Here is a 25,506-nt window from a genome sequence, read left to right as displayed (position 1 = left end):
TCAAGTGTCGCACTAAAATGATCACTCATGCAAAAATATAAAATATTATTGCTTGCATTTTGAGAATTTTTTTAAATTTATTGTGCATGTACACGAATAAGCTTGTTTTTTAAGTGGCCCCGCTTGATTGATGAAGTTGGTTATATGGCCCACCGACGAAAAATGTTGCACACCCCTGGTATCAAGGAACGCCATATATTCCAAGGTTATTTTTAAATAAATTTCTGTTTCTGGTTTCAGCGCTTGACGCAACGAAAGACACAAAATTGTTAATTTTCCATTTATTGTTCTTTCATTTCAGAAAAGCCATTTTCCAAAGACTTTTGTAAATACTGACACATTTTTACTTCGCTACTTTATTTAACACTTCTGAACGAAGTCGAACTGTATTGCTGCAGACTGTTCCAGCTACCCGGATGTAAAGATTCTAGGCTTACGAAATTAGCGGCAAACCTCAGACTAGTTGGGATTAAGGCTGTAGTGGATAGGGAAGAAAAAATAATTGTCAAACTTAATGAACTGGACTATAACGCTCTAGCACATCGTTGTAATTGAAACTTTGTCTTAATTTACTGTGTCTTAAGTACGTAGAGAGCATGTGTATTTGTGTCCGTTTTCTGTGGATTGTCGTATCTTATAATCCGTTTTGTTGAATTTTTACTTTGAAAGAAAACAAGCAAACAAAAAGGACGAACATGTGGAATTTTGTGAGTTAAAGCCGGTTGTCGTCGAGAAACTTTCGCAAGTTTGGTTTGTTCTAAGCCTGATTTGCTTTGTTTTCAAAATGAAAGACGAGTGATTCTACTTCCCTTACTCCAAATAGACCATTTTCACTGCACCTTGACGGATTTTATATTTTTATTCTTTGATGAACTGTGCTTCATTCTATTTTTGTCAGTTGAGATTTTGAACATATTTCTTCATCAGATATCTAAGAAATGGAAAATACCGCAAATCGATTCACCAGACTCCTGAAATGTGGAAAATAATGAAAATCGATTTATCAGAGTCCTGAGGTATGGAAAATACCGAAAGCTACGAACTTTTAGCACAATAATTAACAAGCTTTAGAAAGAAAAGACCCTAACAAGTTTTCTTTTATCATATCGTACTTTTGTCAAATCATTACATGTTTTATAAAGTGTTTAGTAACATTCGATATCTGAAATTACAGGAAACGAAACACCTAAATGAAAAATAAATTCGAATTGTAATTTACTCTTTGTGAGTAGCTAGGTTAGTAACACGACCCAATCACGTTTACTATCAGTTTTATACGCACGTTGGGCAGAGCAGAGTTATCTCATCGAATAGCTTTCTGCCGCTTGACACAACAACTAATTTCGCTAATTTACCAATATCGTAGTCATTAATGCAACGTGTTTATGGGTTACCCAGAATTCGTGTTTTTTTTTAAACTTAGAATGTTTGCCAAATAACTAATTAAAACAGTAAGTTTCTGAGAAAAAAAATAACACTTTTTTGATGATATAAGTGAATATAAAACCTTAACACAAAAAACTAATTTTTAATTAATTAATTCTATACAGATATGTAAATATTCATTTATAAGCAGAATAAGTTTGAGCTGTAAGTAGTAGTAGGACAGATACAGGCAAGATATTGTGGTAAACATATGTCTGTCGGTGTTTGGGTAAGAAAAGTTCATACACTGGAGAGTCAGGTTCTCTATGACTTCCTCCTCCCCGTACTTATGTTCTTGACGGATTGGTATTTATAATTGTAGAACTGAATATTATTTTGATCCTTTTCAGGGCAATGTCCATGTATTGTGGCTCATATATAGTGATTATTTTATTCTATCAGCAGAATGTCAAGTTTGTTGGTAGCATTTTTTTTATCATTATTTAATACATATATATATATGTATATATATATTTATTTTATTATTATTATTTTTATTATTTAATATATATATATTTTTTATTTATTTTTATATTTAAAATATAAGTTAACTGGGGAGAGATATTTAGGACTAGCTTCATCATGTATGAGGTACCTGTCTAGTTCGCATAGTAATTCGTTTTTCATCCAATTCTTATTAAAGTACATTATTGTAATATGTAGAAGTCTATCTGTTATGGTTGGTATGTTCGAGTATTTGTGAATGAACTGAGATGATATAGTTCTTGGAACTCTGTATACAGTTGTGAGGAGTGTGTTTTGGATTGTTTGTAGTTTAGTTTTAATTATGTTATTGCTTACAATTATCCATGCTGGAGCTGCATAGTCTATTACAGGTCTAATATATGTTTTATAGATTTTTAGTATGTTATCTGTAGATGCTCCACTGTTTTTACCAGTTAGACTCCTAGCATAGTTAGTTCTTCGCCAGACTTTATTTTTAATTTCGTTCACATGATTGATCTAAGTTAGTTTTGAATCATAGGTCAGACCTAAAAATTTTGCCGATGGGGCAGTCTGGAGTAGTGTGCCATTCATATATAATTCTGGCTGTTGTTTTTTGTGTTTTGTTAATTTCGTAAAGACTACGAGTTGTGTTTTTGCTGTGTTTATTTTTATTCTATATTTTTGACAGTATTCACTTATTCTATTTAGTTGCGGTTGTATGTTAGTGGCTGCTATCGTGGGTGTTGCGGCACTTTTCTAGACTGCCACATCATCTGCGAACTGTGAAGAGAATCCATGATTCGGATCCCTCAGTAGCATATTGTTTACATACATGATGAAGAGTATAGGGCTAACCACCCCTCCCTGAGGGACACCAGCTAGTGGAGTAAAGTATTCAGAAAATGTTCCTTCACCATTTACTCTACACTTTCTATTTTCCAAAAAGTTAGATAACCAGCGAATAATTCCTCACGGTAGTTCTATTTCATTCATTTGGAACATTAGACCATCGTGCCATACAGTGTCGAATGCTTTCTCGATATCAAGGAAGCAAGCGACAGTACATTCTTTTTTATTGAAGCTATCTATTATGGTTTCTGTTAATCTGATTAGGTGGTCTGTCGTTTGTCTAAATTTCCTGAATCCATTTTGTTCTTTTGGTAATTTTGATGTTATCTCCAAGAATGTGGAGAGTCTATTACTGATTATTCTTTCAAAATTTTACCTACACAGCTGGTCAGGCTGATTGGTCGGTAGCTATTAGGTTTATTTGCTGGCTTTCCTTCCTTATGGAGCATTAATATATTTGCAAGCTTCCAAAAAACTGGGATGTATCCTGAGGATAGAGATAGGTTGAAAAGTGAATTGAGGTGGTCAAACAATTTCGGAGTGCCCTTTTTTAGAAGGATAGCTTGTATTTCATCTTCACCTGGTGCTTTGTGTTTTGTGTTTTTTATTGCTTCGAGTAGTTCTTAAAGGGATATTTCATTTGTTAGTAACGTGCTTGTATAATCTGTGTCGGAACTTGTATTTGTATCAGTTATGTGTATTGGAAAAATTGGTTCAAATTGATGTTTATTGTTTAATATGTGATTAGTGACTTTATTGTAGAAGTGGTAAACGTACCAAGCTGCAGGTCGACAGGTTCAAAGTTCGCGCCGAGATGCTGCTTAGCACCCTGTGCACTTTCAGCTCTTGGTGCGTTATAAAAGTGACAGTCAATCCCATCAAACAATTAAAAGCTAAACAGAATTGTTGTGGTGACGAAGTTTGCTGTCTGGTGCCTTCGTTACATTCAGTAGCTGAAAATTAGGCCCTCGGGTGTATTCGATCTGGTCTTGTAACTCAGATGTACACACTTTTGAAAACACCATTACCAAAAAAAAAAATCAAATGAAAACAAACACGAAAGAGTAGTAATAAAAAACTAAAGTGTTGCTTCTGTTTTTCATGCTACATATGAAAGATAATTTTTTTACACTTTCTACATATGACGGGTAATTTTCACACTTACTGCGTATGAAAGATAATTTTCCTACTTTCAACATATAAAAGATAATTTTCACACTTTTTATATATGGTATATAATTTTCATATTTTCTATACATGAAAGATAACTCTCACATGGCCAGGTGGTTAAGGCGCTCGACTCGTAATCTGAGGGTCGCGGGTTCGAATTCCCCATAACTCCAAAACTTGCTCGCCGTTTCAGCCATGGGGGCGTTATAATGTGAAAGTGAATTCCACTAGTCTTTGGTAAAAGAGTAGCCCAATAGTTGGCGGTGGATAGTGATGACTAACTGCCTTCCTTCTAGTCTTACCCTGCTAAATTACGGACGGCTAGAGCAGATAGCCCTCTTTAGCTTTGCGCGAAATTCAAACCAAACCAAACCAAACTTTCAATAGCACAATAGTATATTGTCTGTCAGTCAGTAAGCACTAAAATGACGTCACACATGGGACGCTTAACCTTGCAATTTTTGTTATAGAACGTGCGCACACCACGAATTTTGAGAAGAATTATGTGCTTTGTAGGCTACAACACAAAATGACATATGAACTTCAAAAGCAAGTAATAAACACTTGAAACGGACAGTTTCGAGGACCCTGTAAATGTACACCTAATATATATAATAAATGTGAATCAATCATGCCTTGCTTTATATTTGAACTTGATGTGTCTCATCAAGAAATTTGTGTGCGAGGATTCTTTAAAAACACACATTTGCCTATTTCAACTCTACCGACCGTTATTTCTTAAACAGACAAACCTAAATACAGTCTCTGTGCTCCTAAAAACCGGTCAATAACCACATCTATAATAGAGTATAGAATGTATATAATCATAAAAAACCGGTCAACATCCACGTTCATAATAGGATACAGAATCTATATAATCCTGGGAAAACGCTCTATGCTACGCTTGTGAATTAAGAAGTGAAATTAGATTTTTATTTGTACTTTTGGCATTATTTGAAAGGTGATATCTCCTTTATCTGAAAAACACGTTCCAATTACAAGCATAATGTACTTCATTCATCTTTTTAAAGAAGTTTGCAACTTCATTTATTTACTCGTTCTTTGCTAACCTTAAAAAGGAAGTTCAGATATAAATTTGTTTAACTAAAGTGCCTGTCTGTCTGGATGATTGAAACGTTAGGCGCTCTCTATTCTTTCTGGTTATTACCGAATTCTATTACGATCTTCTTGTGTCAGGAAAACATCTCCAGATTGCCACAGTCCTTAATAAATAGTTGTAAGTGCAATGCTGTTTGCATTAAGTCTCTCTATTTTGTCCTATTTATGAGTTGCTGCTATGACTGTTTATCTAAATGTTGACCATATGGTCTTGATGAGGTTCCAAGAAAACTAAAGAGTTGGTGAAAACAAGCTCCTGAAATTAGCTTAATTAGTTCCTGGATCTTCGTTTTAAATTTTACGAAATATTTACGTTTTAGAAATTGTTATTGAAATTATGCGGTTTATTTCTTCCATTTATTGAGGGATGCACGTGAGGTAACAATGAACTTAGCCCCGTAGCGGTTAATTTCTCAGTAGATATTTAGAAACAGAAAATAACTTTACGTTCAGTATGTCGGAGTTGAAACCTGACGTCATGGTGGTGAGTCTGTGGTTAAATAACAATCTGACTTAGCAAACACGGTGAACCCCTATGGAAGGAATTCACTGCATTGTCCAAGCCTCTATATCTAGTAATTTAAAAATAATTTGTTAAGAAATATATATAATATATACATCATTATTTCCAAACAGTATAATTAAAGTTACAATAAAAGTCATGTGTATATATATTTATAACTTGTTTTCATAACCTCAACTGTAAATTTACGGACTTAAAAGGCTGAAATCAATGTTTCGAATTCCAGTGGTGCACACAACAAATAGCCAAATGTGGCTTTGCTCTAAAATAACTAGATATTTATACAAAGCTACAATTTTTTCTCCTTAAATAAATAACCACATCTCAAAGATGAAGATAAGTTAGTTATTCCTATAATGAAAGTAATTTTAAAGGATCTAATATTCTAAAGGCTTGAAACTAATATAAAATATTCTAGAAATTGTTTTAGCGAGAGAATAAAATGTTAGAAAACTTCATATGTTTTCTAAAACTCACCACGTTGTTTTTGTTTGAGTTTTTCTTCCTTTGTATTAGTTTTCGTTTTTAATTTTGTTGTTGTTGTTGCTGTTTGTTTAAGTAATAACATTAACACCGTAAATAGTTTATGTATATACTAATTGGTTGAGGAAGAAAAAAAAACAACTGATGACATTTGTCACAGATGTTAGTGACCTCTATTGTCGATTTAATGAACTCTGCGCAGGGTGAACAAAGCAAAACAACAAACCACCTTCCAGGGAATACTTCAGCGATAAGAAACACGGTGACTAGCTTGTGTCATACATTTGACAGCTGTCTCTTGTTCTACTTAGTAAGTGCTAACTGAACTACCCACACAGTGAAGATAAAAAAATACTGTCACCTTCTAACAGAGAAGTCACTAGAAATAAGAATCAGTCGATAAATCGATCGATCGATCAGGCAGTGTTGTTTACAAAAACACACACACCCTGATAAACTTTTTAAGGCTTTATCCAAAGTGACAGTATTAAACTAGCTTGAAAGAAGTAAACTGGTGTTGGTAATAAAGATTAGCGGGGATTGACCAGTATTTATTCATATTTTAAAACGTCACATGATTCGTTTCGCTTCCCGGATGTTTGCTGAAAGCTGTCAGCTTGCACGTCATCAGAGCTCTCAGTTAAGTGCTGAAGGAACATTTGGATATTGCGTAATCATTGTTTTTTTTTTTTTTGTATAGTTCTAAATCAAAACTTCAAGATTTTGTAAGATTTTACTAATTAAACATTAGAGACAAAAACATCGTTTACAAAGTACGGTTGTAAATTCGCTCTAGTACTAATAATTTGCTGTTTGTTTTTTTGAAAATATAAAACAATAAGTCGTTAAGGTAGTATAAAAATCTTTAAAACTATTGTGCCACTATTTCGAAAAGGAACTGAAACCATATCTCTCCATGTTACTAAATATTGGTACTCGCCCACTTTGCCCCTCCATATGCTCAGCGATAAGTCTGAGGGTTTATAATGCTATAAATCGTGTTTCGAAACTTGCGGCGAACACAGCATGGATGGAACCATGAGTAGATTTGTGTTTCACAACAAGCAAATGAACCCACCCATTTCAATTTCACTTATTGTACTCGCTTACTCCACTTTCGGCCCAGCATTGCCAGGTGGATAAGGCACACGACTCGTAATCTGAGGGTCGCGGGTTCGAATCCCCGTTACACCAAACATGCTCATCCTTTCAGCCGTGAGGGCGTTTTACTGTTACGGTTAATCCCACTATTCGTTGGTAAAAGGGTAGCCCAAGAGTTGGTGGTGGATGGTGATGACTACCTGCCTTCTCTTTAGTCTTACACTGCAAAATTAAGGACGGCTAGAGCAGATAGTCCTCGTGTAGCTTTGCGCCAAATTCAAAACAAACCAAACCAAATACTTCACTTTCAACAGAATAAAAATATGTACTTGTGCACTTTCACTTCGCAAAAACACCAGTACTCATCTACTCCTTTTACACTTATATTTCATTGACATAACTGCATTCTTTAACTCCCCTTTCCCACAAAATGTGCACACTCGCTCTTCATTGCACTACAACCATATATTTTTCCACTTCTACTTTGAAAAGGAGCAATAATTAGCCACTACAAACAAACAAAACTACCACTTCACCAGGAAAAGGAGGCGGGGGTTTGTTTGTTTGTTTTGAATTTCGCGCAAAGCTACTCGAGGGCTATTTGCGCTAGCTGTCCGTAATTTAGCACTCTAAGACTAGCAGGCAGCTAGTCATCACCAACCCCCACAAACTCTTGGACTACTCTTTTACCAACGAATAGTGGGATTGGCCGTCACATTATAACGTACCCCACGGCTGAAGTGGCGACCCTGTTTGACGTGAGGGGGATTCGAACCCGCAACCTTCAGGTTACGAGTCGAACGCCTTAACCCACCTGGCCATGCCGGGCCAAGGCGAGGGGGGGTGAGATTAAAAATTGTCTGTAATAACATAAATCTTTTTAGTTTTTGCTAAATAATGCTGTCGTAATTTAATCAATATCAGAAAATATTTTCAAATGTAAAAGAGTTATTAGTTTATGTACTGATAACAGTGCTTATAAAGTGACGACAAACCTCAGTTAGAAATCCGTAACTATTCTTTCTACGTTTGTGTTGTCACTTAAACGTCTTCAGTTAAGATTGGCGATATGTCATTTGCTGAAAGGAACCATTTTTAGAAAATAAAGGGTTTTTTTTTCTAGAGTTGCGATTTGTTGCTAAGCGAAAACAAAATTGAGAAGAAAAAAGGAACATCTCCAAAAAAACAAAAACAATTTTTTGAGATACGACTTGTTGCTAAACAAAAACAAAATCAAGAAGAAAAGAAAGTCCATCTATAGAAAAGAAAAACTTTTCTATAGATACGATTTGTTGCTAAGAAAAAACAAAATCAAGAAGAAAAGAAAGTCCATCTATAGAAAAGAAAGTTTTTTTTCTGTTTTTAGAGCTGCAACTCGTTGCTAAGTAAAAGCAAAACTGAAAGAAAATGAAAAGTAAAAAAATTGGACACAAAATATTTGGATAAAAATGGATCAAGACTGAAATTGAGCAGCAGAATTTTATTTCTTGAAAATGTACATAAAATAGAACATTCAGTTGGTGACCGGGTGAATTGTGCCTAAAGATTTTTTTTTCTATAATAGAATTGCTATTCGATTTATCTTAAAACAATTATATCAGCACTGAAATATATTAATTGTTTTAATGTCTTTAACTTAGCGATTAAGCTTGTATTGTGCTTAAGTGTAGCGACTATCTATGTCACCAGGTGGCGTTATGCATTGATTCCTTCACATTACTGTTTTCTTTCAGTTTTGATATCTGTCACCTGTTCCTAAACCCTTGTTATTCACGTTGTCTCTCATTTTGTCTTGTAGCATTTAGGCTTACGCATAGTTTATCTTAGCCGAGATACTGATGTTTTTATTCTTTCATAATTTAATATTACTCATTTATTTTAAAATGCGTATTATTCACGTTCTTTCAATTTTGACTTTGTTATTTTGCAACAGTTATTAACAATTTATTTTATTATTACAAGATACTTTATTTTTATTTCGATATAAACTAAAACAATACATATGGTATCTGTGGAGTTTTTAATTTCTTTGAAACTCAACATGTTATACCTTCAATTACTTTAGTTGTTTGAACAATGTCTGATATTTCGTCAAATTTATGTATTTTTTATTACACAGTAGACAAATTGTTTGATAATGATATCTTTTTTTTTTTTTTTTTTTCTATTTTCACCGATGTGATTTGGTTGGTTTTGAATTTCGCGCAAAGTTACACGAGGGCTATCTGCGCTAGCCTTTATAGCTTACCTTTACTACTGGGATTTCTATAGATTGGTGAGTAACCTTTGAAAAAAAAAAACCGAGGAAAAGAAAACTTTATTACAAGTAACGACATCATATTTAGGCTCTGACAAATAGATGTAATTATCCGTATAAGACTATTCAGGAACTATTTTCTTAACTGTTAAAAGCAATATATACGCAGCTGTGTTCTAATTTTAGGACATTAGTTTAACATATAACCCCAAATTAATCCCTTCCAACTGTATGGTCAGTTATGACGTATTTGACAAGTTTTCGGATCGAATTAGTTTAACGGTCTGAATGTGTTATAATGAATGGTCGACCAAATAGGCTATTTCATAATTATATCTGCTAACCAACTGAATAAACATTTATTATTAATTCACGGAGGGACAAACCTCTTTCATCACAAGCTCTGTCACGTACTGTGTTACAAGCAGCACGTGCTATTGTTCACTTGTTTTCCTGATATAATTGCAATAATCCTGAAATTGTTAGTTTAAGAAAAACAAAACACTGACAGCTGATGTTTTGTGTCTTACCTGTGTTACCACTTTAAGTTTACGTGTTTTTTCTTATCGTTGCCTTGCATGGCCACGTAGTTACGGTGTTTGACTGGTTATCTGAGGGTCGCGGGTTCGAGTCCCCCTCCCACCAAACATGGTCACTCTTTCAGCCGTGGGAGCGTTATAACGTTTCGGTCAATCCCACTATTCGTTGGTAAAAGAGTAGGCCAAGAGATGAGCAATGGGGGAATAATGACTAGTTGCCTTCCCTCTAGTCTTACACTGCTAAATTAGGGACGACTAGGAAAGTGTAGCTTTTCGGGAAATTGAAAAAACAAACGAAAACACTTACTTTCAGTTAATAACATATTATATGGAAGAGAGATTTAACGTTCTTAGGAGGTTCTGTGGTTAATTAAACAAAGACAGTAATGCATTAAAAATTTAATGGCATTACATTTGTATATAATATTATGTATAAAAGAATCGTGTATCGTGTATTCACCAAACTACATTTTATTTTTATAATTAATGGTCGTTCCCAATTTTTTAAATAGAAAAAAATGTATAAAAATTTAATCTAAAAAAATGTTTATTGACAACTCAACTTCAGATAACAACTGTACCTAAAGTGATATGCGACATCTTACTATAATGAACGTAGCATGTACGTCAGTATCTATGCATGTAACCAGAACTCCTGCGCCATCTTATTAGTAGCACAACAAAAAAATTCCACAAAAATTCACACTTTGCGTATTCAAGATCCAAACAATTATAAAAATAGTTGTGGTGTGTGCTACAATCATTTCTTTATAATATAACATAGTTTTAAATAAAAATGCTATCTTCATAACAAGAACGTGACTTTTACTAGAATTGCAGGTGAAGGTTTGATTACGTATTTATTAATGTAATTTTTATAAGTCGTACTGAGAAATTGGACTTCTTTGAAAAAACTATTTTTCTCAATAAATTTATAGTAGCACTTTTAAAATATAAAAAAAATTACAGTTTACCTCAGTAAAATTTATGAACATTTTGAATAATTTTGATGTTATTTGTTGCGTATAACTTAAGAATACAATCTAAACACTTTCCCCGTGCAGTTTCCCCTAGTAAAAACAACATTAAAAAGAAATGCTTACTTTTTCCAATGAGTTGTTAATATTACAATTCGTAATTAATAGCTAGTTTAATAATCGACACTTCTGACTGTACTAGACATTATGTTTATTGTACTTTGAATGTTATATCTCGTAATCTTTTCAAATTCGCACTTAATCTTTATAAAGTTGAGCAGTTTAGATAATAAAGAGTGTAAATGATTTAAAATAACCATATTTTAGCTCCGCCTATCTCAATCAGTTTGTTTGTTTGTTTTTGAATTTCGCACAAAGCTACTCGAGGGCTATTCGTGCTAGCCGCCCCTAATTTAGCAGTGTAAGACAAGAGGGAAGGCAGCTAATCACCACCACCCACCGCCAATTCTTGGACTACTCTTTTACTAACAAATAGTGGGATTGACCGTATCATTATAACGCCCCTATGGCTGAAAGGGCCAGCATGTTTGGCGCGACGGGGATGCGAACCTGCGACCCTCAGATTACGAGTCGCATGCTTTAACACGGTTGGCCATGCCGGGCCCATTTTGAATCAGACGTAATCGCCTACAGTAAATGGCGCTATGTAACTTTGTTACGCACGCAATGATGGTGGACGTAAGCACCATATTTTGCTTGAATGGATTAAACTGTTAGTAAACAAAGAAGAACGAGAAACTGGAAATTTACTCAAAGGAGAACCAGAAATAGTTTTACTCTATTAAGGACATCGCGTGATATTTTTATCAAGTCCAAAAGACATCTTTTTGGTCAGTAATATGTCTGTGATTTTCTCAATGCCATGTCGTCTTGACTCTTTCATAGGGGTAGTACCTCAAATATAAATAACCGTTTTGCGGTTAGTCGAGCAAAATGTCGATCAGTTGGTCTTCAACGGGCATAGCGTGGAAATGCCATTATTCTGTTTTATTGGGTGTCTTGTTTCTGTGAAGTCACCACGAGAGTGTTTATCGAAAATGGGCCATTCAATCATACTTGCATATGCAAGTACATAAAACCTAAATTTCTACAGAATCGAAACTAGTACTGGGCATTTTGCATAATATTACCTTCTTAATTTATTTCAGTTATATAAATTAATGTTTTGGAAAATTTGAGAGGTTAAAATGAATATTCCCTCTATGAACCGAAAAGTAACTAAAGGAAGGCTATAACATTAATCTTATGTAAGCAGTGGAGTCCTATTTAATCGAATAAAATAAAGCAGAGCTGCACTTCAAACGTAACTTCGTTTGGCTTATATTTTCCCTCTAGTGGCCAAAGCGAAATTAAATAGTGATTAAATAGTTAAATTAAATGGTAATAGTGAATTTATTAAGCTGCATAGTCGTATTTAATCAGGAAAAGGAACACATAAAAACTGCTCTTTAAACTCGGCTATATTTGGTTTAATATCGAAGGAGCTTTTCATGTTTTGTTATCCCTAACGTCTATTAGAATCAGCAGTTTCTGTATATCTTAAACTGAGCTGGAAATCTTATAAAAATTCTGTATTTACATTAAAGCATTTCACAGTGATACTTTCAAGACAGGTAAACTGTTCAAATATAGTGCCTATAAAACAAATTTAGAGAAAGACCACGAACCTTCGAGATTTTGGAATGTATTGAAGCAGAAAAAAACACCTCCCCGAATTCTTGTATGATTGAATAATTTGAATTTACCGTCACTCTTTAAGCGTAACCACAGCCCGACATGGCCAGGTGGTTAGGGCCCTTGACTCGTAATCCGAGGGTCACGGGTTCGAATCCTCGTTACACTAAACATGTTCGTCCTTTCAGCCGTGGGGGGGCGTTATAATATGACGGCCAATCTCATTATTCGTTGGTAAAAGAGTAGCCCAAAAGTTGGCGGCGGGTGGTGATGACTAGCTACTTTCCCTCTAGTCTTACACTGCTAAATTAGAGACGGCTAGCACAGATAGCCCTCGAGTAGCTTTGAGCGAAATTCAATTCAAACGTTTTGCCATATATATGTGTTTCTAACAAAGTCGTTTCTTATCCAACCTCTCAAACATGAAAATTAAAACGGCGAAAATTTCTCTTCGTTATACTTTTTTTTATATCGAAATGACAAAAGTACTATACTTTCCATTACCCGTTATAAACTGTTAGAAAACACTATATGTTGTCCTAGCAACCAAAGCCCAGCCTTCATGTAGGTTATAACTGTCGTAAATCAGTATCGCATGACATTTGAATTAAGTTATTGGGCATTTCATTTCTTTTTCCTTTTCTATCTAACAGAAGATTATAAAAATAAATATCACTGTATATATTGTAAGAATGATATTTAATTTAACCTGTCTGACTGACTTCTTAAGAATACTAGGCTTGCGAGTACATTTATCCCTCTAGTGAGTAAATCTTTATATTCCTCTAAATGAAATTAGGCTTCACACATTTGAACATAATGGCACTTCAAAATATCTCAGATAGAACAAGGAATAAAAAATGTGGTAATGATCAAGATGGTATATTTCGTAAGTGATCTCATGTTATATATATGTGTATTTATGCTGCGTTAATTACTAAATAAAAATTAATCAATGATCGAAAGAAATGTTTTCCTAGAGTCTCAAGAACTTTTGAATAAAAATTTTAAAATATCGGTTCACCAGTTTTATTTTTTGCTCGTTTTGTTAAAAATACTAAATTATTTGCGTTGTATTTTGATTTATATTCCTGATAATTGTTGTGACAATGAAACTGTTTATAGCGTGCACACTGTCAGTGTGCTAGCGTGCGCATGCTTGGTATGACTTGTTCATGCTGAGTTATGTGAAAGAACAAAGTGGAATACGGTAGATATCTCGTAAGTTGCTATATGACACGAAGACTACAGTTTGGTACAATATATAAGTGTTAGAACAGGGGAGCCATCCCTCCCCACAGTTATTACCGTAGGACAGCAAACACTTTGTTTCTGCCCCATAAAGAATGACAGGTGTACACCAACTGAATTTTGTTTGATTTAGAGCAGGTTACGTAGGACTATCTGCTGTGTCCACCACGTTGGATCGAGCTCCTGATTTTAGCGTTGTAAGTCCGTTGACTCACCGCTGTTCCACTGGGGAACAATTAAATTTTTAGTCCTAAGGAATGACTCATTACAAACAAATACAGATTTTCTTCCCTGATTCTAATATAATAAAATACACTAATTCACTAAAGGCTCTTGTAGCATCGTACATAATGGATTCCCAAATGTTCTTAGCACAAGCCCCCTCCCTTTCAGAACATTCTGCATCCTGACCTATAACCCCCACTCAATGAATCTACAAATACTGAGTATCTCAAAAGTATTGTGTATTTGCTACGCTCCCCTCTCGACATATTTCTGTGGTTCCGCCCCAATTTTAGACACCAGTTAACAGATAATAGTTGCTTTGAATGACATATCAAATGTTGGGGAGAGACAGTTTCTGTGGTTGGTTATAAGGGGAGAGGGTATTCCATCTACATGTCAACACTGCTGTTACGCCTAGTGATTATATGACTAAATTACTGAGAATAAATGTATATTCCTGCTTTTCAATAGTACAACAAAATACTGAAAATAACAAAAAACAAACAACATAAATAATCTCCTGAAAGCACACGGCAAAGTTACACCTAAATAATGGGGAAATTAATGAACCCAGATTAAATCAGCCTATTTTATTTATAATACTAAGGGGCTTAATGTAAAACATAGTCAATAATCTGTTACCAGATTTATGGGCGGATCATACATAAAGTGTTTTCGTTTTGTTAGCTCGAGGTATTGCTTGAACAAAGTTGATTTTGGAAACTTCAACTTGTTTCAGTGACAAAGGATATCATAAGTCACGTGTGTTGTGTTTACTGAGTATTATTTTTCTTTTATTACGTTCGTTCTTGTTAAATGCAGTTGTGTACTTTTGTTCTAAAATTGTGTAGTGGGAGTTATGTATCTGAGATACGCATGAGCGTATTGCGTAAAACAACAGAAACTGCTCGAAAATTGTATACAAAGAAGGAAATATTGTCATCGTCGAAAAATTGTGAGGGGCATATCCCACGTAAAACTTAAACCTGAGTTTTAATGCAACGCAGTAAGACCCGTTAACCGTCTTTCATAATGGATAGTCAGTGTCCTCTTCGTGTATTAAAAGGGAGATAGATATTTTAAAATAATGATTTTTTCAAATACAGACGGTGTCCAAGGCTGCAAGAGAAATAGGTTTGGTTCACCAAATATTCTTTTCCTGTGAGGTTAGGTGAAAAAATATCATGTGTCCAGTTATGAGTTCTTTTTGTCGGAAATGAGACAGCAGGAAAGGCATGGTCATATCAGGCAAATAATTAAACAGTGTCAGTGATATCAGCGAGATCTGGTGGCAGTTTCCAAGTAATTAAAAATCACGGAATAAACTATATAAAATTATAATAGCTATATATATATATCAAGTAATGAAGAAATCTGCAAAATAAATTAAAAATGAAACCATATCTCAGATTACTCATAATCCTCTGTGCAAAATGGATCAAAATGCTCCCAAGTTTACAGGTATATCTGCTTTAAATTTAACTTGTCACAGGTGCGTAAGAAAAAAGTGTATTTTAAGTGTTTTTAATGACACGTTAAAAATATTCTCATATTAGTGTAGTTAGCAGCAAATAAATACTGAATATGACTTAGACGTAAGTTTTATAATTTGAATTTCTAGACACCACGTTCTCATTTATCCTCTTTGTATGCTTTGTATGAGGCAAGATTTTGAAAAGTAGCGTTCCCGTGTGATATCTCAAGTTAGGGTGACAGTTACAAAATGAACATTTTATCACTAGAGAAAGTTGTTAATTCATAGTTCTGTAACCAAACCTCAGGTTTAAGTGATACTTAATCTGTCATACCTGTCCAATTTGGGAAAAGTTGCGTTCCATCCACTATCCTTCTCTTTCAATGTCCCCCCCCCCAAGACGTTTTAAGTAAATAACACAAAAGTTTTGATAAAAAAACAACCAACAACAAATAAACTTCTTTAATAGATATGAAGAAGATAAAAGAAATAAACAAAGTAAAAAGAGTACATTTCTCGTGAACATTGTAGTATATCTGAAAAATATTGATCAGAGGGCTGAACCAACCACTTTATAAATATATAAACAAAATTATTTATTTCTTTGTTTTCGAATTTCGCGCAAAACTACACGAGAGCCCTCTGCGCTAGCCATCTCTAATTTAGCAATGTAATACTAGAGGGAAGGCAGGTAGTCATCACCACCCGCCGCCAACTCTTGGTTTACTTTTTTACCATCGAATAGCAGGATTCACCGTCACATTATAACGCTCCCACGGCTGAAAGGACGAGCATGTTTGGTGTGACAGGGATTTTAACCATCGATCCTCGGATTACGAGTCGAGTGCCATATCCACCTAACCATGCTGGGCTTATTTCTGGAAGAAAAAAAAACAGAGCACATTACATTACATAATGATCCACCTTATAGTTTGTGTTGTGGCCGCGTTTTTATTTATTTTCTGTTTTCTCTTCCCCACAAAATTAAATCTAATTATATATATATATTCAAAAGCTTAGTTCCTATGTGCCCTATTGCATTCATTAACTGGCCAACAATTACGTTAATGGAAGCTTTAGTTGGTAGACCTAGAATTCGGTACTCTGTTCAACATATCTTTAAAAGTGCCTAGTATATTCCATGTCACAGTCGTTCACTGTCACCAAAATACTCATTGCTAAATAGTCTTCAAGTCCGCTAGATGTATACTAACTGAATTACACAACAAACAAGTAGACCTTATTATAAACAAAACCGCTACTTTAGGCTTGCTGGACCGACGTGAAAAAATAAAATAATTCACGACAAGACTTACAGTTTATTTATTTATATTGATATTCACTTGTTAAAATCGCTTATAAAGCCGAAATAAAAATTAGGTGACCTTTGTACCGAAATCAGATATTGATTTACCAATTAATCTTTTTATTGTTTCGCCCTCTGACTGCTCAGTGGGAAGTTTGAGAACTCATGCTGTCAATACGTGATAGCTTGGCAGCTTTCCATGTCAATTATTATGTACAACCTATATTTTTGATGTAATGTACACTGCTATCTACGTTGTCTCTTATTTACTCAGTTTGATTAAACGTCAACACTCGAATAACTGAAATGAGATATGTACATCCCATCCCATTAAATAGTGTGTGTGTTGATTGGTGGGTGTGTGAGCAAGATCAGATTGCGAGGTTAAGCCTTTGACAACTGTTTCATTGTTTGGTTTGTTTTGAACTACACAAGTGATGTTTGCACTATCCGTCCCTAATTTACCAGTGTGAGCTTAAAAACGTTTTACTTCACTGTCTTTTATTTGCCCGTCATTGAAAAGTTGAAAGCTCTATTTGAAATGTTATGAATAAAGATTAGCGCTTATAGGTATTAGTCGGTGTCATAACACCAGACGTAGAGTTTGTTGAAAGTATCTCGAAATTCAGAGCAATTCTCTATTTTGTTTGTTTGTTTTGAATTTTGTGCAAAACTTCACGAGGACCATCTGCGCTAGCCGTACCTAATTTGGCAATGTAAGACTAGAGGGAAGGCAGCTAGTCATCAGCACCCACCACCAACTTTTGGGCTACTCTTTTACCAACGCATAGTAGGATTGACTGTCACATTATAACGCCCCCACGGCTGAAATGGCAAACCTGTTTGACGTGACGGGAATTCGAACCCGAGACCTTAACATTGCCGGGCTACCTGTTTGAATAATATATAATATACAAAACAGACACTTCAGCATTTTTAATTTATGTGCTTGTGATTTATGTTTTTGTATCTTTTTTATTTCGAACAATTCATAAAATATTTTAGCGCATTCACAGCGAACAGAGTTTGCAACGTTAATTAATGTAATTATTACCTGAAACAGAATAAAAACTAATTTATTTTTAAGATTTAATTATAAAGTTTCATCCACTGCTCAAGATTGTATTCTTAACAAGAGATGATCCTCAACAGTCGTGGCGCTTGAAATCCTTTCAGGCAGGATTATATGAAACTAATCGATCAACCTCCTTCCCCACACACACACACTTTTTATTAACTATATTTTGTGTGGCAGTAATACCAAGCCTTAGGCGTGCGTACACCCGATTTAACTTTATTACTCATCAGGATCTTTACCAGTCTACCCTCAAATTGAAATTATTTTAAGCAGGATTAGAACAAATTAATCTATGGGACCTTGGGCATGGTCAGATAGATCAATCGAACTGGTTCCCGAGTCCAAAACTGTAATTAGACCTGAAATCGGTCAAGAAATGACGGAACTACGAGAAAAAAGTTTGTAGCTAAAAAAACAAACATAGAGCCGTAATATGAACCGCTATGTCACAACTAATTTTTTAAAAAAATGAACAACTAACATTTCGCCCCTGGTGGTTAAGTAGTAAATTTATCGTCTGTAAATTATCATGTACAATGTCAATTAGATTTAATGTTCTCTGCTGTCTACGTTGTCTGTTGCTTTTCCACGTTAAGCATAAAGTCCACAGTAGCATAGCGATACGTGTGCGGACTAACAATGCTAGAAAACGAGTTTTGATACCCGTGGTGGACAGATCACATATAGTTTATTGGGTAGCCTTGTATGTAATTACAAAACAAACATTTAAGCGTCAAAACTGAAATGCCTGAAATGATATGTGTATCACCAAATAGTTATGCATAACTCACAAACATTTTTCTTACCCTTGTATTAATGAGGATATGACTATTAGACAAATTTATAGAGATTTAATTTTGTTCTTCAGAAATTGCGTATTTGTAGTTTTCTTAATTGGAAGGATCAAAGCGAGGCAGTGTATTACCAACAAAATCTGTATATTCTTTGTTTTTTTGCTATTTTTTTCTACTAGGTCTGTTGCATTCTAGGAGCAAACTGCACGAGCCTTAAAACAGGAAGTGACGTGATTTATGGTGATGTCATTGAAATGAATTTGCAGAACGGTGATTGGTTAAAGTACGTACGTATATGCTGTTCTACTTATTTTAATATATTTGTGTTATTTTACAATCAAGGAAGAAAATATGATTTATTCAAGTTAATTAGAACCAAGTTAATTCGTGGTAATAAACTTTAGAACTTGGATGACACTATTTCTCTGGTTAACGAGCACCTTCATGTGTACGGGTTCTAGAAGCAAAGATGCGATTTTCCGAGACAAAAAAAGAGAAGGAAAGATATCTTGGCTAGACTACAATGACTTAGTTTCTAATTGTCAAACTAGTACTATCACATAGCATTGTAAAGACGTGAATTTTGTTTTTTATTACATAAAGAAGAAATGAACAAACAAAAGATAAAACCATGTTGGTTGGTAAGCAAGTATATAATAATTAATATTTTATTAGTTATTTTTCCAATTTTCAGTGCTGTACGGCTTGCGAAATCCCTTTACATTAAAGAAGACGGACTAATTTACATAAGTATATTTCATATTTACATAACGTGAATGGCTATATTAGACAGACTTGCTATTAATGTCTACAATTTCATTGCGTTATATTTGGTAACAATGGATCAGCTTGACATTTGAGTTGCTAATCTTAGATTGTTCTATGTTTTGTCCGCTGAATAATTCCCTAATGCTATCATTGTATGGTAATGGGCTTAAAGAGTAGTTTTGGTTGTGATATATAGCTGCACTAGAGCTGCTGTTTCTAATAAGGTTCTTTACATTCTTAGATCGTTCCCGTAACGTTTTCTCAAGCTTGCGATGGGTTTACCGGCGTATCCCGATAAGATTAATATCCTATAGAGTATCTTGCAGGATAACTGAGTCGAATTACCGTTTGTTTCTTCGGTAAATTTATTACCTGAAGTTAACCACGCCTGAAAGAAACACGCTATTGTAATTGCAGACAAGACATTCGAGTTTCGTAAACTGTGCCTAAAACTGGCCCTCGTAACCTATCAATAAAATTAATGTTTTTACGTGTAACTCTTGAAAACGTGTTGTTGTTTGCAGTAAGGAAGACAGAAGTGTCCAACCGGGGCAGCAATGAAAATTAGATGTAACAGCGTCAGGTTAATCGATATTCGCGAGATAAGCACTATCCTTTGACAACCTACACATACGTGCTCCTAAGATGAGTAAATGTAAAATATTATTTTGAAGACATCCTAGACAAATCAGGTTAAATCTAAAGTGATATAAAGACCGGAAACCTATAATAATCGATATTTCATTCCACACATTTGGATGTGATTTTATACAAAAATAATATAGCATTGTAATTTAAATAACGAATGATAGTGTGAAAGAACTAATTAACAAATAATTGTTGGTTATATTGCCAGATCATTTGAAAAAACATTATCTGTTAATTTTTTTGTTTTGTAAATGATCTGGTGATATAACCGACAACTGTCTGTTATATCGATAGATTATTTACAAACACACTAACTAATAACAAATAACGAACTCTTCACCCCCCTGTGGAGGCATCCTTTGAATAGTGGCTTAGTAACGTATCCCTACAGACGCTCTCTCCAACAGCAGCTTTTGAAATTATGAGGTCTTTATCTTTGATGACATATTCTCCCCTCTTACCTGTTCTATCACCTGAAGCAAACTATCAGTGTGAGGAGGCATTCTTTGGATGCTGAAGTGCGGGCGTAACGACTTTAGAGAAACTGTGGAAAGCATGGAGAGAAAAGTGGTGTGGTTTAGACATTATAGCCTAACAATGGATCTTTTTACAGTAGAAACTATGTGCAGGTCTATTACCAATATGCAGGGTCGTCATATAGTACATGACCGGACATTTCGACTTAGACTATAACAATGATAATCCAAAATTGTTTTAATATAACATATTCTTCACACATATGAAAACAACTGTTGAAGTTATGTAAGAAAAGAAAGCGTTTTGTACGATAAGTGCATTTCATCTGGAAGGTTACAGTGCTTTAAAAGTTTCGTAGACTTAAATATTTAATTTTCTTATGAGCTTACCTTTCCAAGCTTCTGTAAATCACGTTATCTACGTAGCTCAATAACTAACTAACCAATATGCCTCTTGGTACAGTTCCAGTTCTTATTAAATATTCGGTTGGAACATTGTATTAGACGAAACTGGTTATAAGTTTACGATTTGAGAAGAAAAAAAAAGACGCTCATTTTCAATGAACCGCTTCAATTCGATGTGTCCAATTTCAAAAATGCAACGAACCGTAACATCTAACGAACTTTAACTTATTGAATCTAAACTGTCTTAAACTTTTTCTCAGACAGGTTTAACATCACCATGCCTCACCTGCTGAATTTTCCCCAGAAGGAAGTATTTTTTATAAAAAGTTACAAATTATTATTAACTGAATTCCATTTTATACCCATCTATATATAGTAAGTACATTTACATTCGAGGTAAGTTTACGGACCTAAAGGCTAAAATCCGGGATTCAATTTCCCTATAGTAGACAGAAAGCAGTTTTTTCTGTTTTTTTGTTTTTGTTTTGCTGGAAGCAAGCAAGCAAAAACGTTTTTCTACTACGATGAACGTCAGCATAACCTTTATAAATAGCTACAAACGTTCTTTTAGAACTGGTTTCTCATGAATAAAACCAGAAATATGAAGATGGCCCTCTGTACCTAAAAGGTTTTTAGTACTAGTTTCATACATGGCACCTGGGGCTGGTTTGATGCATTAAATCATCAAACACCGTTGTTACATCATATATTTTAAAAAGGAATAAGATAGATCTTAAATATATGAACCTAGAAGTGACGCATATCTCGGGAGCTTAGATCCACAGTCTGGCCGCTAAGTGACAGTAAATGAGATTACGATGGATATTTCTGTTTACATACAGTCACGCTAGAGCGACAAGGAAAATGAGTCTTGCAGTTTAATAACAGGAAATGGAACAAGATTTATCAACGGACTCGAGAGACAAAAGTGCAAATAAAAGAACCAAATCGAAACTGCTAGGGTTACCAATACTTGTAACCTTTAACATCAAGCAGCGTCAGGTAAAGAAACTTGACGAATTTTTGGTGACGAGACAACATTTTTACTGATATCGAATCCGTTGCGAGACTCTTGTAAAAGAAAAAGAAAACCTAACGCTAACTGATGGTTGTGTCTGCTTCTCAGTTACCAATGTTTCACGAAATGTGAGGATCTCGTGCAGTGGTGTCTTGTCGTCCACCAGCAGCTCAACGGTATGTCGGCGAAGTTAGGACGCTAGGAACTGGGTTTCGATACCTGTAATGGAGAACGCACTGATATCCCATTGTGTAGCTATACGTTTAACTTCAGACAAGACTCTTCGTTTCGAAAACTTGACTGGCTCGTTTAAAGCAGAAAAAATTAACATTGATAATAACAAAAGCTTATAGAACGTTTTACTTTACTGTTTTTTATTTGTCCGTCATTGAAAAGTTGGAAGCTCTGTTTGAAATGTTATGAATAAAGATTAGCGCTTATAGGTATTAGTCGGTGTTTAACACCAGACATAGAATCCGTTGGAAGTATCTCGTAATTCAGAGCAATTCGCCATTTTGTTTGTTTGTTTTGAATTTCGCGCAAAGCCACACGAAAGCTATCTGTACCAGCCGTCCCTAATTTAGCAGTGTAAGACTAGAGGGAAGGCAGTTAGTCATCTCCACCGTCTGCCAACATTTGGGCTACTCTTTTACCAACGAATAGTGGGATTGGCCGTAATAGTCATAATGAACACGAATGAATACATCCAAAAAATGAAGAACATCTTATCAGACACTAAGAAATTTAAACCAATACACACAAATCTAACAAAGACACACGAAACACAACTAAACAAAATACTACTACAAATGAAAAAAGCCAACACAATTTCACAAACACTTTATTCCTACCTACGCAAAACCGACTCACGCACACCACAAATATACGGCATCCCCAAACCTCATAAACCAGCTTGTCCATTACGACCAATAATGTCTACATATGAATCGTTTAATTACAATCTTGGTAAATACATAGCATGGGCATTCTCCAAATATGTAACATCAGCCAGCTGATTCATCAAAGACTCTTTTAATTTCAAGTCTAATCTTAATCAACTTAATTATAAAGCCTTAATGGCCAGTTTCGATGTTATATCCCTCTTAACAGAAGTTCCAACCCCTGAAACCTGCAAGATAGCCTTAGAACTCTATATCCGAGACCCTAACTCATCTATAGACATTCCCAGCAACCAATTAGCATAGAATTCACCACGATGAAGACAAACTTCATGTTCAACAACCACAAATATATAAAAACAAATGGCCTAAGCATAGGCAACCCAGTATCACCAGTTCTATCCAATATTTTTATGACACAAGTTGAAACACAAGCAATTAACACAGCATTACATCCACCACTATACTGGTACAGATATACTCTTCAAAACAAGAAACGCAAAAGGGATATTTTTGTTATTTTAAAGATAAATATATGTAATAACGTTACAAGCTCAGAGTATGTGACCTTACACGTGTTAAGGCACTGATTGTCAGACCAAAATGACAATAAAAGTTGTGCACTGTGAAAACGGAAGAAAACATCGAATTTTTCGCCAAAACGCATGCGTGCCCAATAAATTTGTTTGAGAGATCTGCATGTTCTGCAAGTGCAACATGTGCAAAATCCCTATAAAAGTGACGGGTTTTCGGTTTCCATAGCTCAGTGTTAAGCCACCGACACGCAGTACAGTTACGCCAAGACTGACTGAAGCACAACGCAACAACGCCATTGGTCGCTTGGAAGCAGGCGAATATCGATCAGCTGTTGCCAGAGCTGTGAATGTCCACCCAAGCACCATCACAAGGCTTTGGAATCGTCACCAACAACATGGATCAACTCGTGACCGTCCACGATCTGGCAGACCTCGTGTGATCACGCCCGCACAAGATCGCAACATCCGGTTACGTCACCTTCGGGATAGGATCACCACTGCGACGTCTACTGCCTCAACCATACCACGACTGCGTAGGATTTCCGATGAGACCGTACGCAACCGTCTTCGAGATTCTCAGGCCCCATGTGCAACCCATCATGATGAACGTCAACGACGTTTTTCAACATGACAACGCCCGTCCTCACACAGCCCGACTCACAACTGTCTTCTTGAGACACCACAACATCAACGTTCTTTCCTGGCCTTCCAGATCACCAGATTTAAACCCCATCCAACATCTTTGGGACGAGTTGGACCGACGTCTGCGACGGCGACAACCTCAACCGCAGACTCTATCTTATCTTGCAGCAGCTTTGCAGGCTGAGTGGACAGCCATTCCACAGGATGTGATTCGTCATCACATCGCTTCCATGGGCAGGAGATGCCAAGCAGGTATTGATGCTCACGGGGGGCATACTCGTTATTGACGTTAAGTGACGTTAAACTTCACCTAGTGAGCGTGGACTTCGCCTTTACAGACTTTGGATGTTCAGCAGTGAATGTGCAAAGTTTCACACATGTCATACAAAACTACCCGGAATAAACTTGTTAACAATTTGTCTCATATTTTGCCTTTTGCGTTTCTTTTTTTGAAGAGTATATGTAGACGACACGATTGCGGGATTCAGATCTACAGAACACACACTTAATTTTTTCAATCACATTAACGCTATACATCCCAACATCAACTTCACATGTGAACAAGAAGAAAGCAATCAAACATCATTTCTTAACCTCAAAATTACAAAAACCGATACACAATTTAAAACAGAAATCCACCGAAAAATCACCCATACTGGACTATACATTCCTTGGGACTCAGCACATGAAATAAAACAAAAACTCAACATAATAAGAAACCAAATAAACACAGCCATAAAACTATTCTCGCCGGATAAAATTAACGACGAATTAGACAAAATAAAACAATACTTCATCAACATCAATAAGTTTCCTCCACAAACCGTAGAAGACATTACATGCACACACCAAGACAGAAAGCAAAATCAACCAACAAAAGTAAATATATCTCACGAATCAAAAAATCACAAAACCATATACTGCTGCATACCATATATTCCCGACATCAGCAGAAAAATAACAACATTTGGCAAAAACTAGTAACAAAATATGACATTCCAGTTATTACCAAATTTATTCAAAAACCAGGCACAAAACTCAGGTCTATACTATGTAAAAACTACACTGACAAACATCAAACCAATATTATTTATAAAATACAATGTGATAACTGCCACGACTTCTATATTGGAGAAACAAGTAGAAAAATGGAAACCAGATTTAAAGAACAAAAAAAGTCACCTTCACACGTTTTCGAACACTGCAAGTCAAATAAACACAACATAACCATAGAAAACACTCAAATACTAAATAAAGAAACAAACATAAACAAACGCAAAATTAAACAAGTCTTACTTATTCAATAACTTAAGCCCAAAATAAACCAATAGAAAGGAACACCTTTATATCTATATTAAAAAATAATATAATAAATAATAATAATAAAATAAATAATATAAA

The 25,506-nt window shown here is 35.1% G+C and overlaps 1 protein-coding gene across 2 annotated transcripts in view; it reads left to right on the top strand.

Annotated features, from left to right (window-relative positions):
• Positions 1-25,506, top strand: part of LOC143253379 (protein eyes shut homolog) — an 89,850-nt gene that overhangs the window by 28,135 nt on the left and 36,209 nt on the right. For both annotated transcript variants that reach the window (XM_076507150.1, XM_076507149.1), the window contains exon 2: positions 18,893-18,996. In XM_076507150.1, the coding sequence (XP_076363265.1) occupies positions 18,893-18,996 (104 nt within the window). The remainder of the gene's footprint in view (positions 1-18,892; positions 18,997-25,506) is intronic.

The sequence above is a fragment of the Tachypleus tridentatus genome, chromosome 6, assembly GCF_004210375.1.
Source record: "Tachypleus tridentatus isolate NWPU-2018 chromosome 6, ASM421037v1, whole genome shotgun sequence".
NCBI classification, from domain to species: domain Eukaryota; kingdom Metazoa; phylum Arthropoda; class Merostomata; order Xiphosura; family Limulidae; genus Tachypleus; species Tachypleus tridentatus.
The sequence above is the reverse complement of the archived record's forward strand: the minus strand, read 5'-3'. Positions and strand labels throughout refer to the sequence as shown.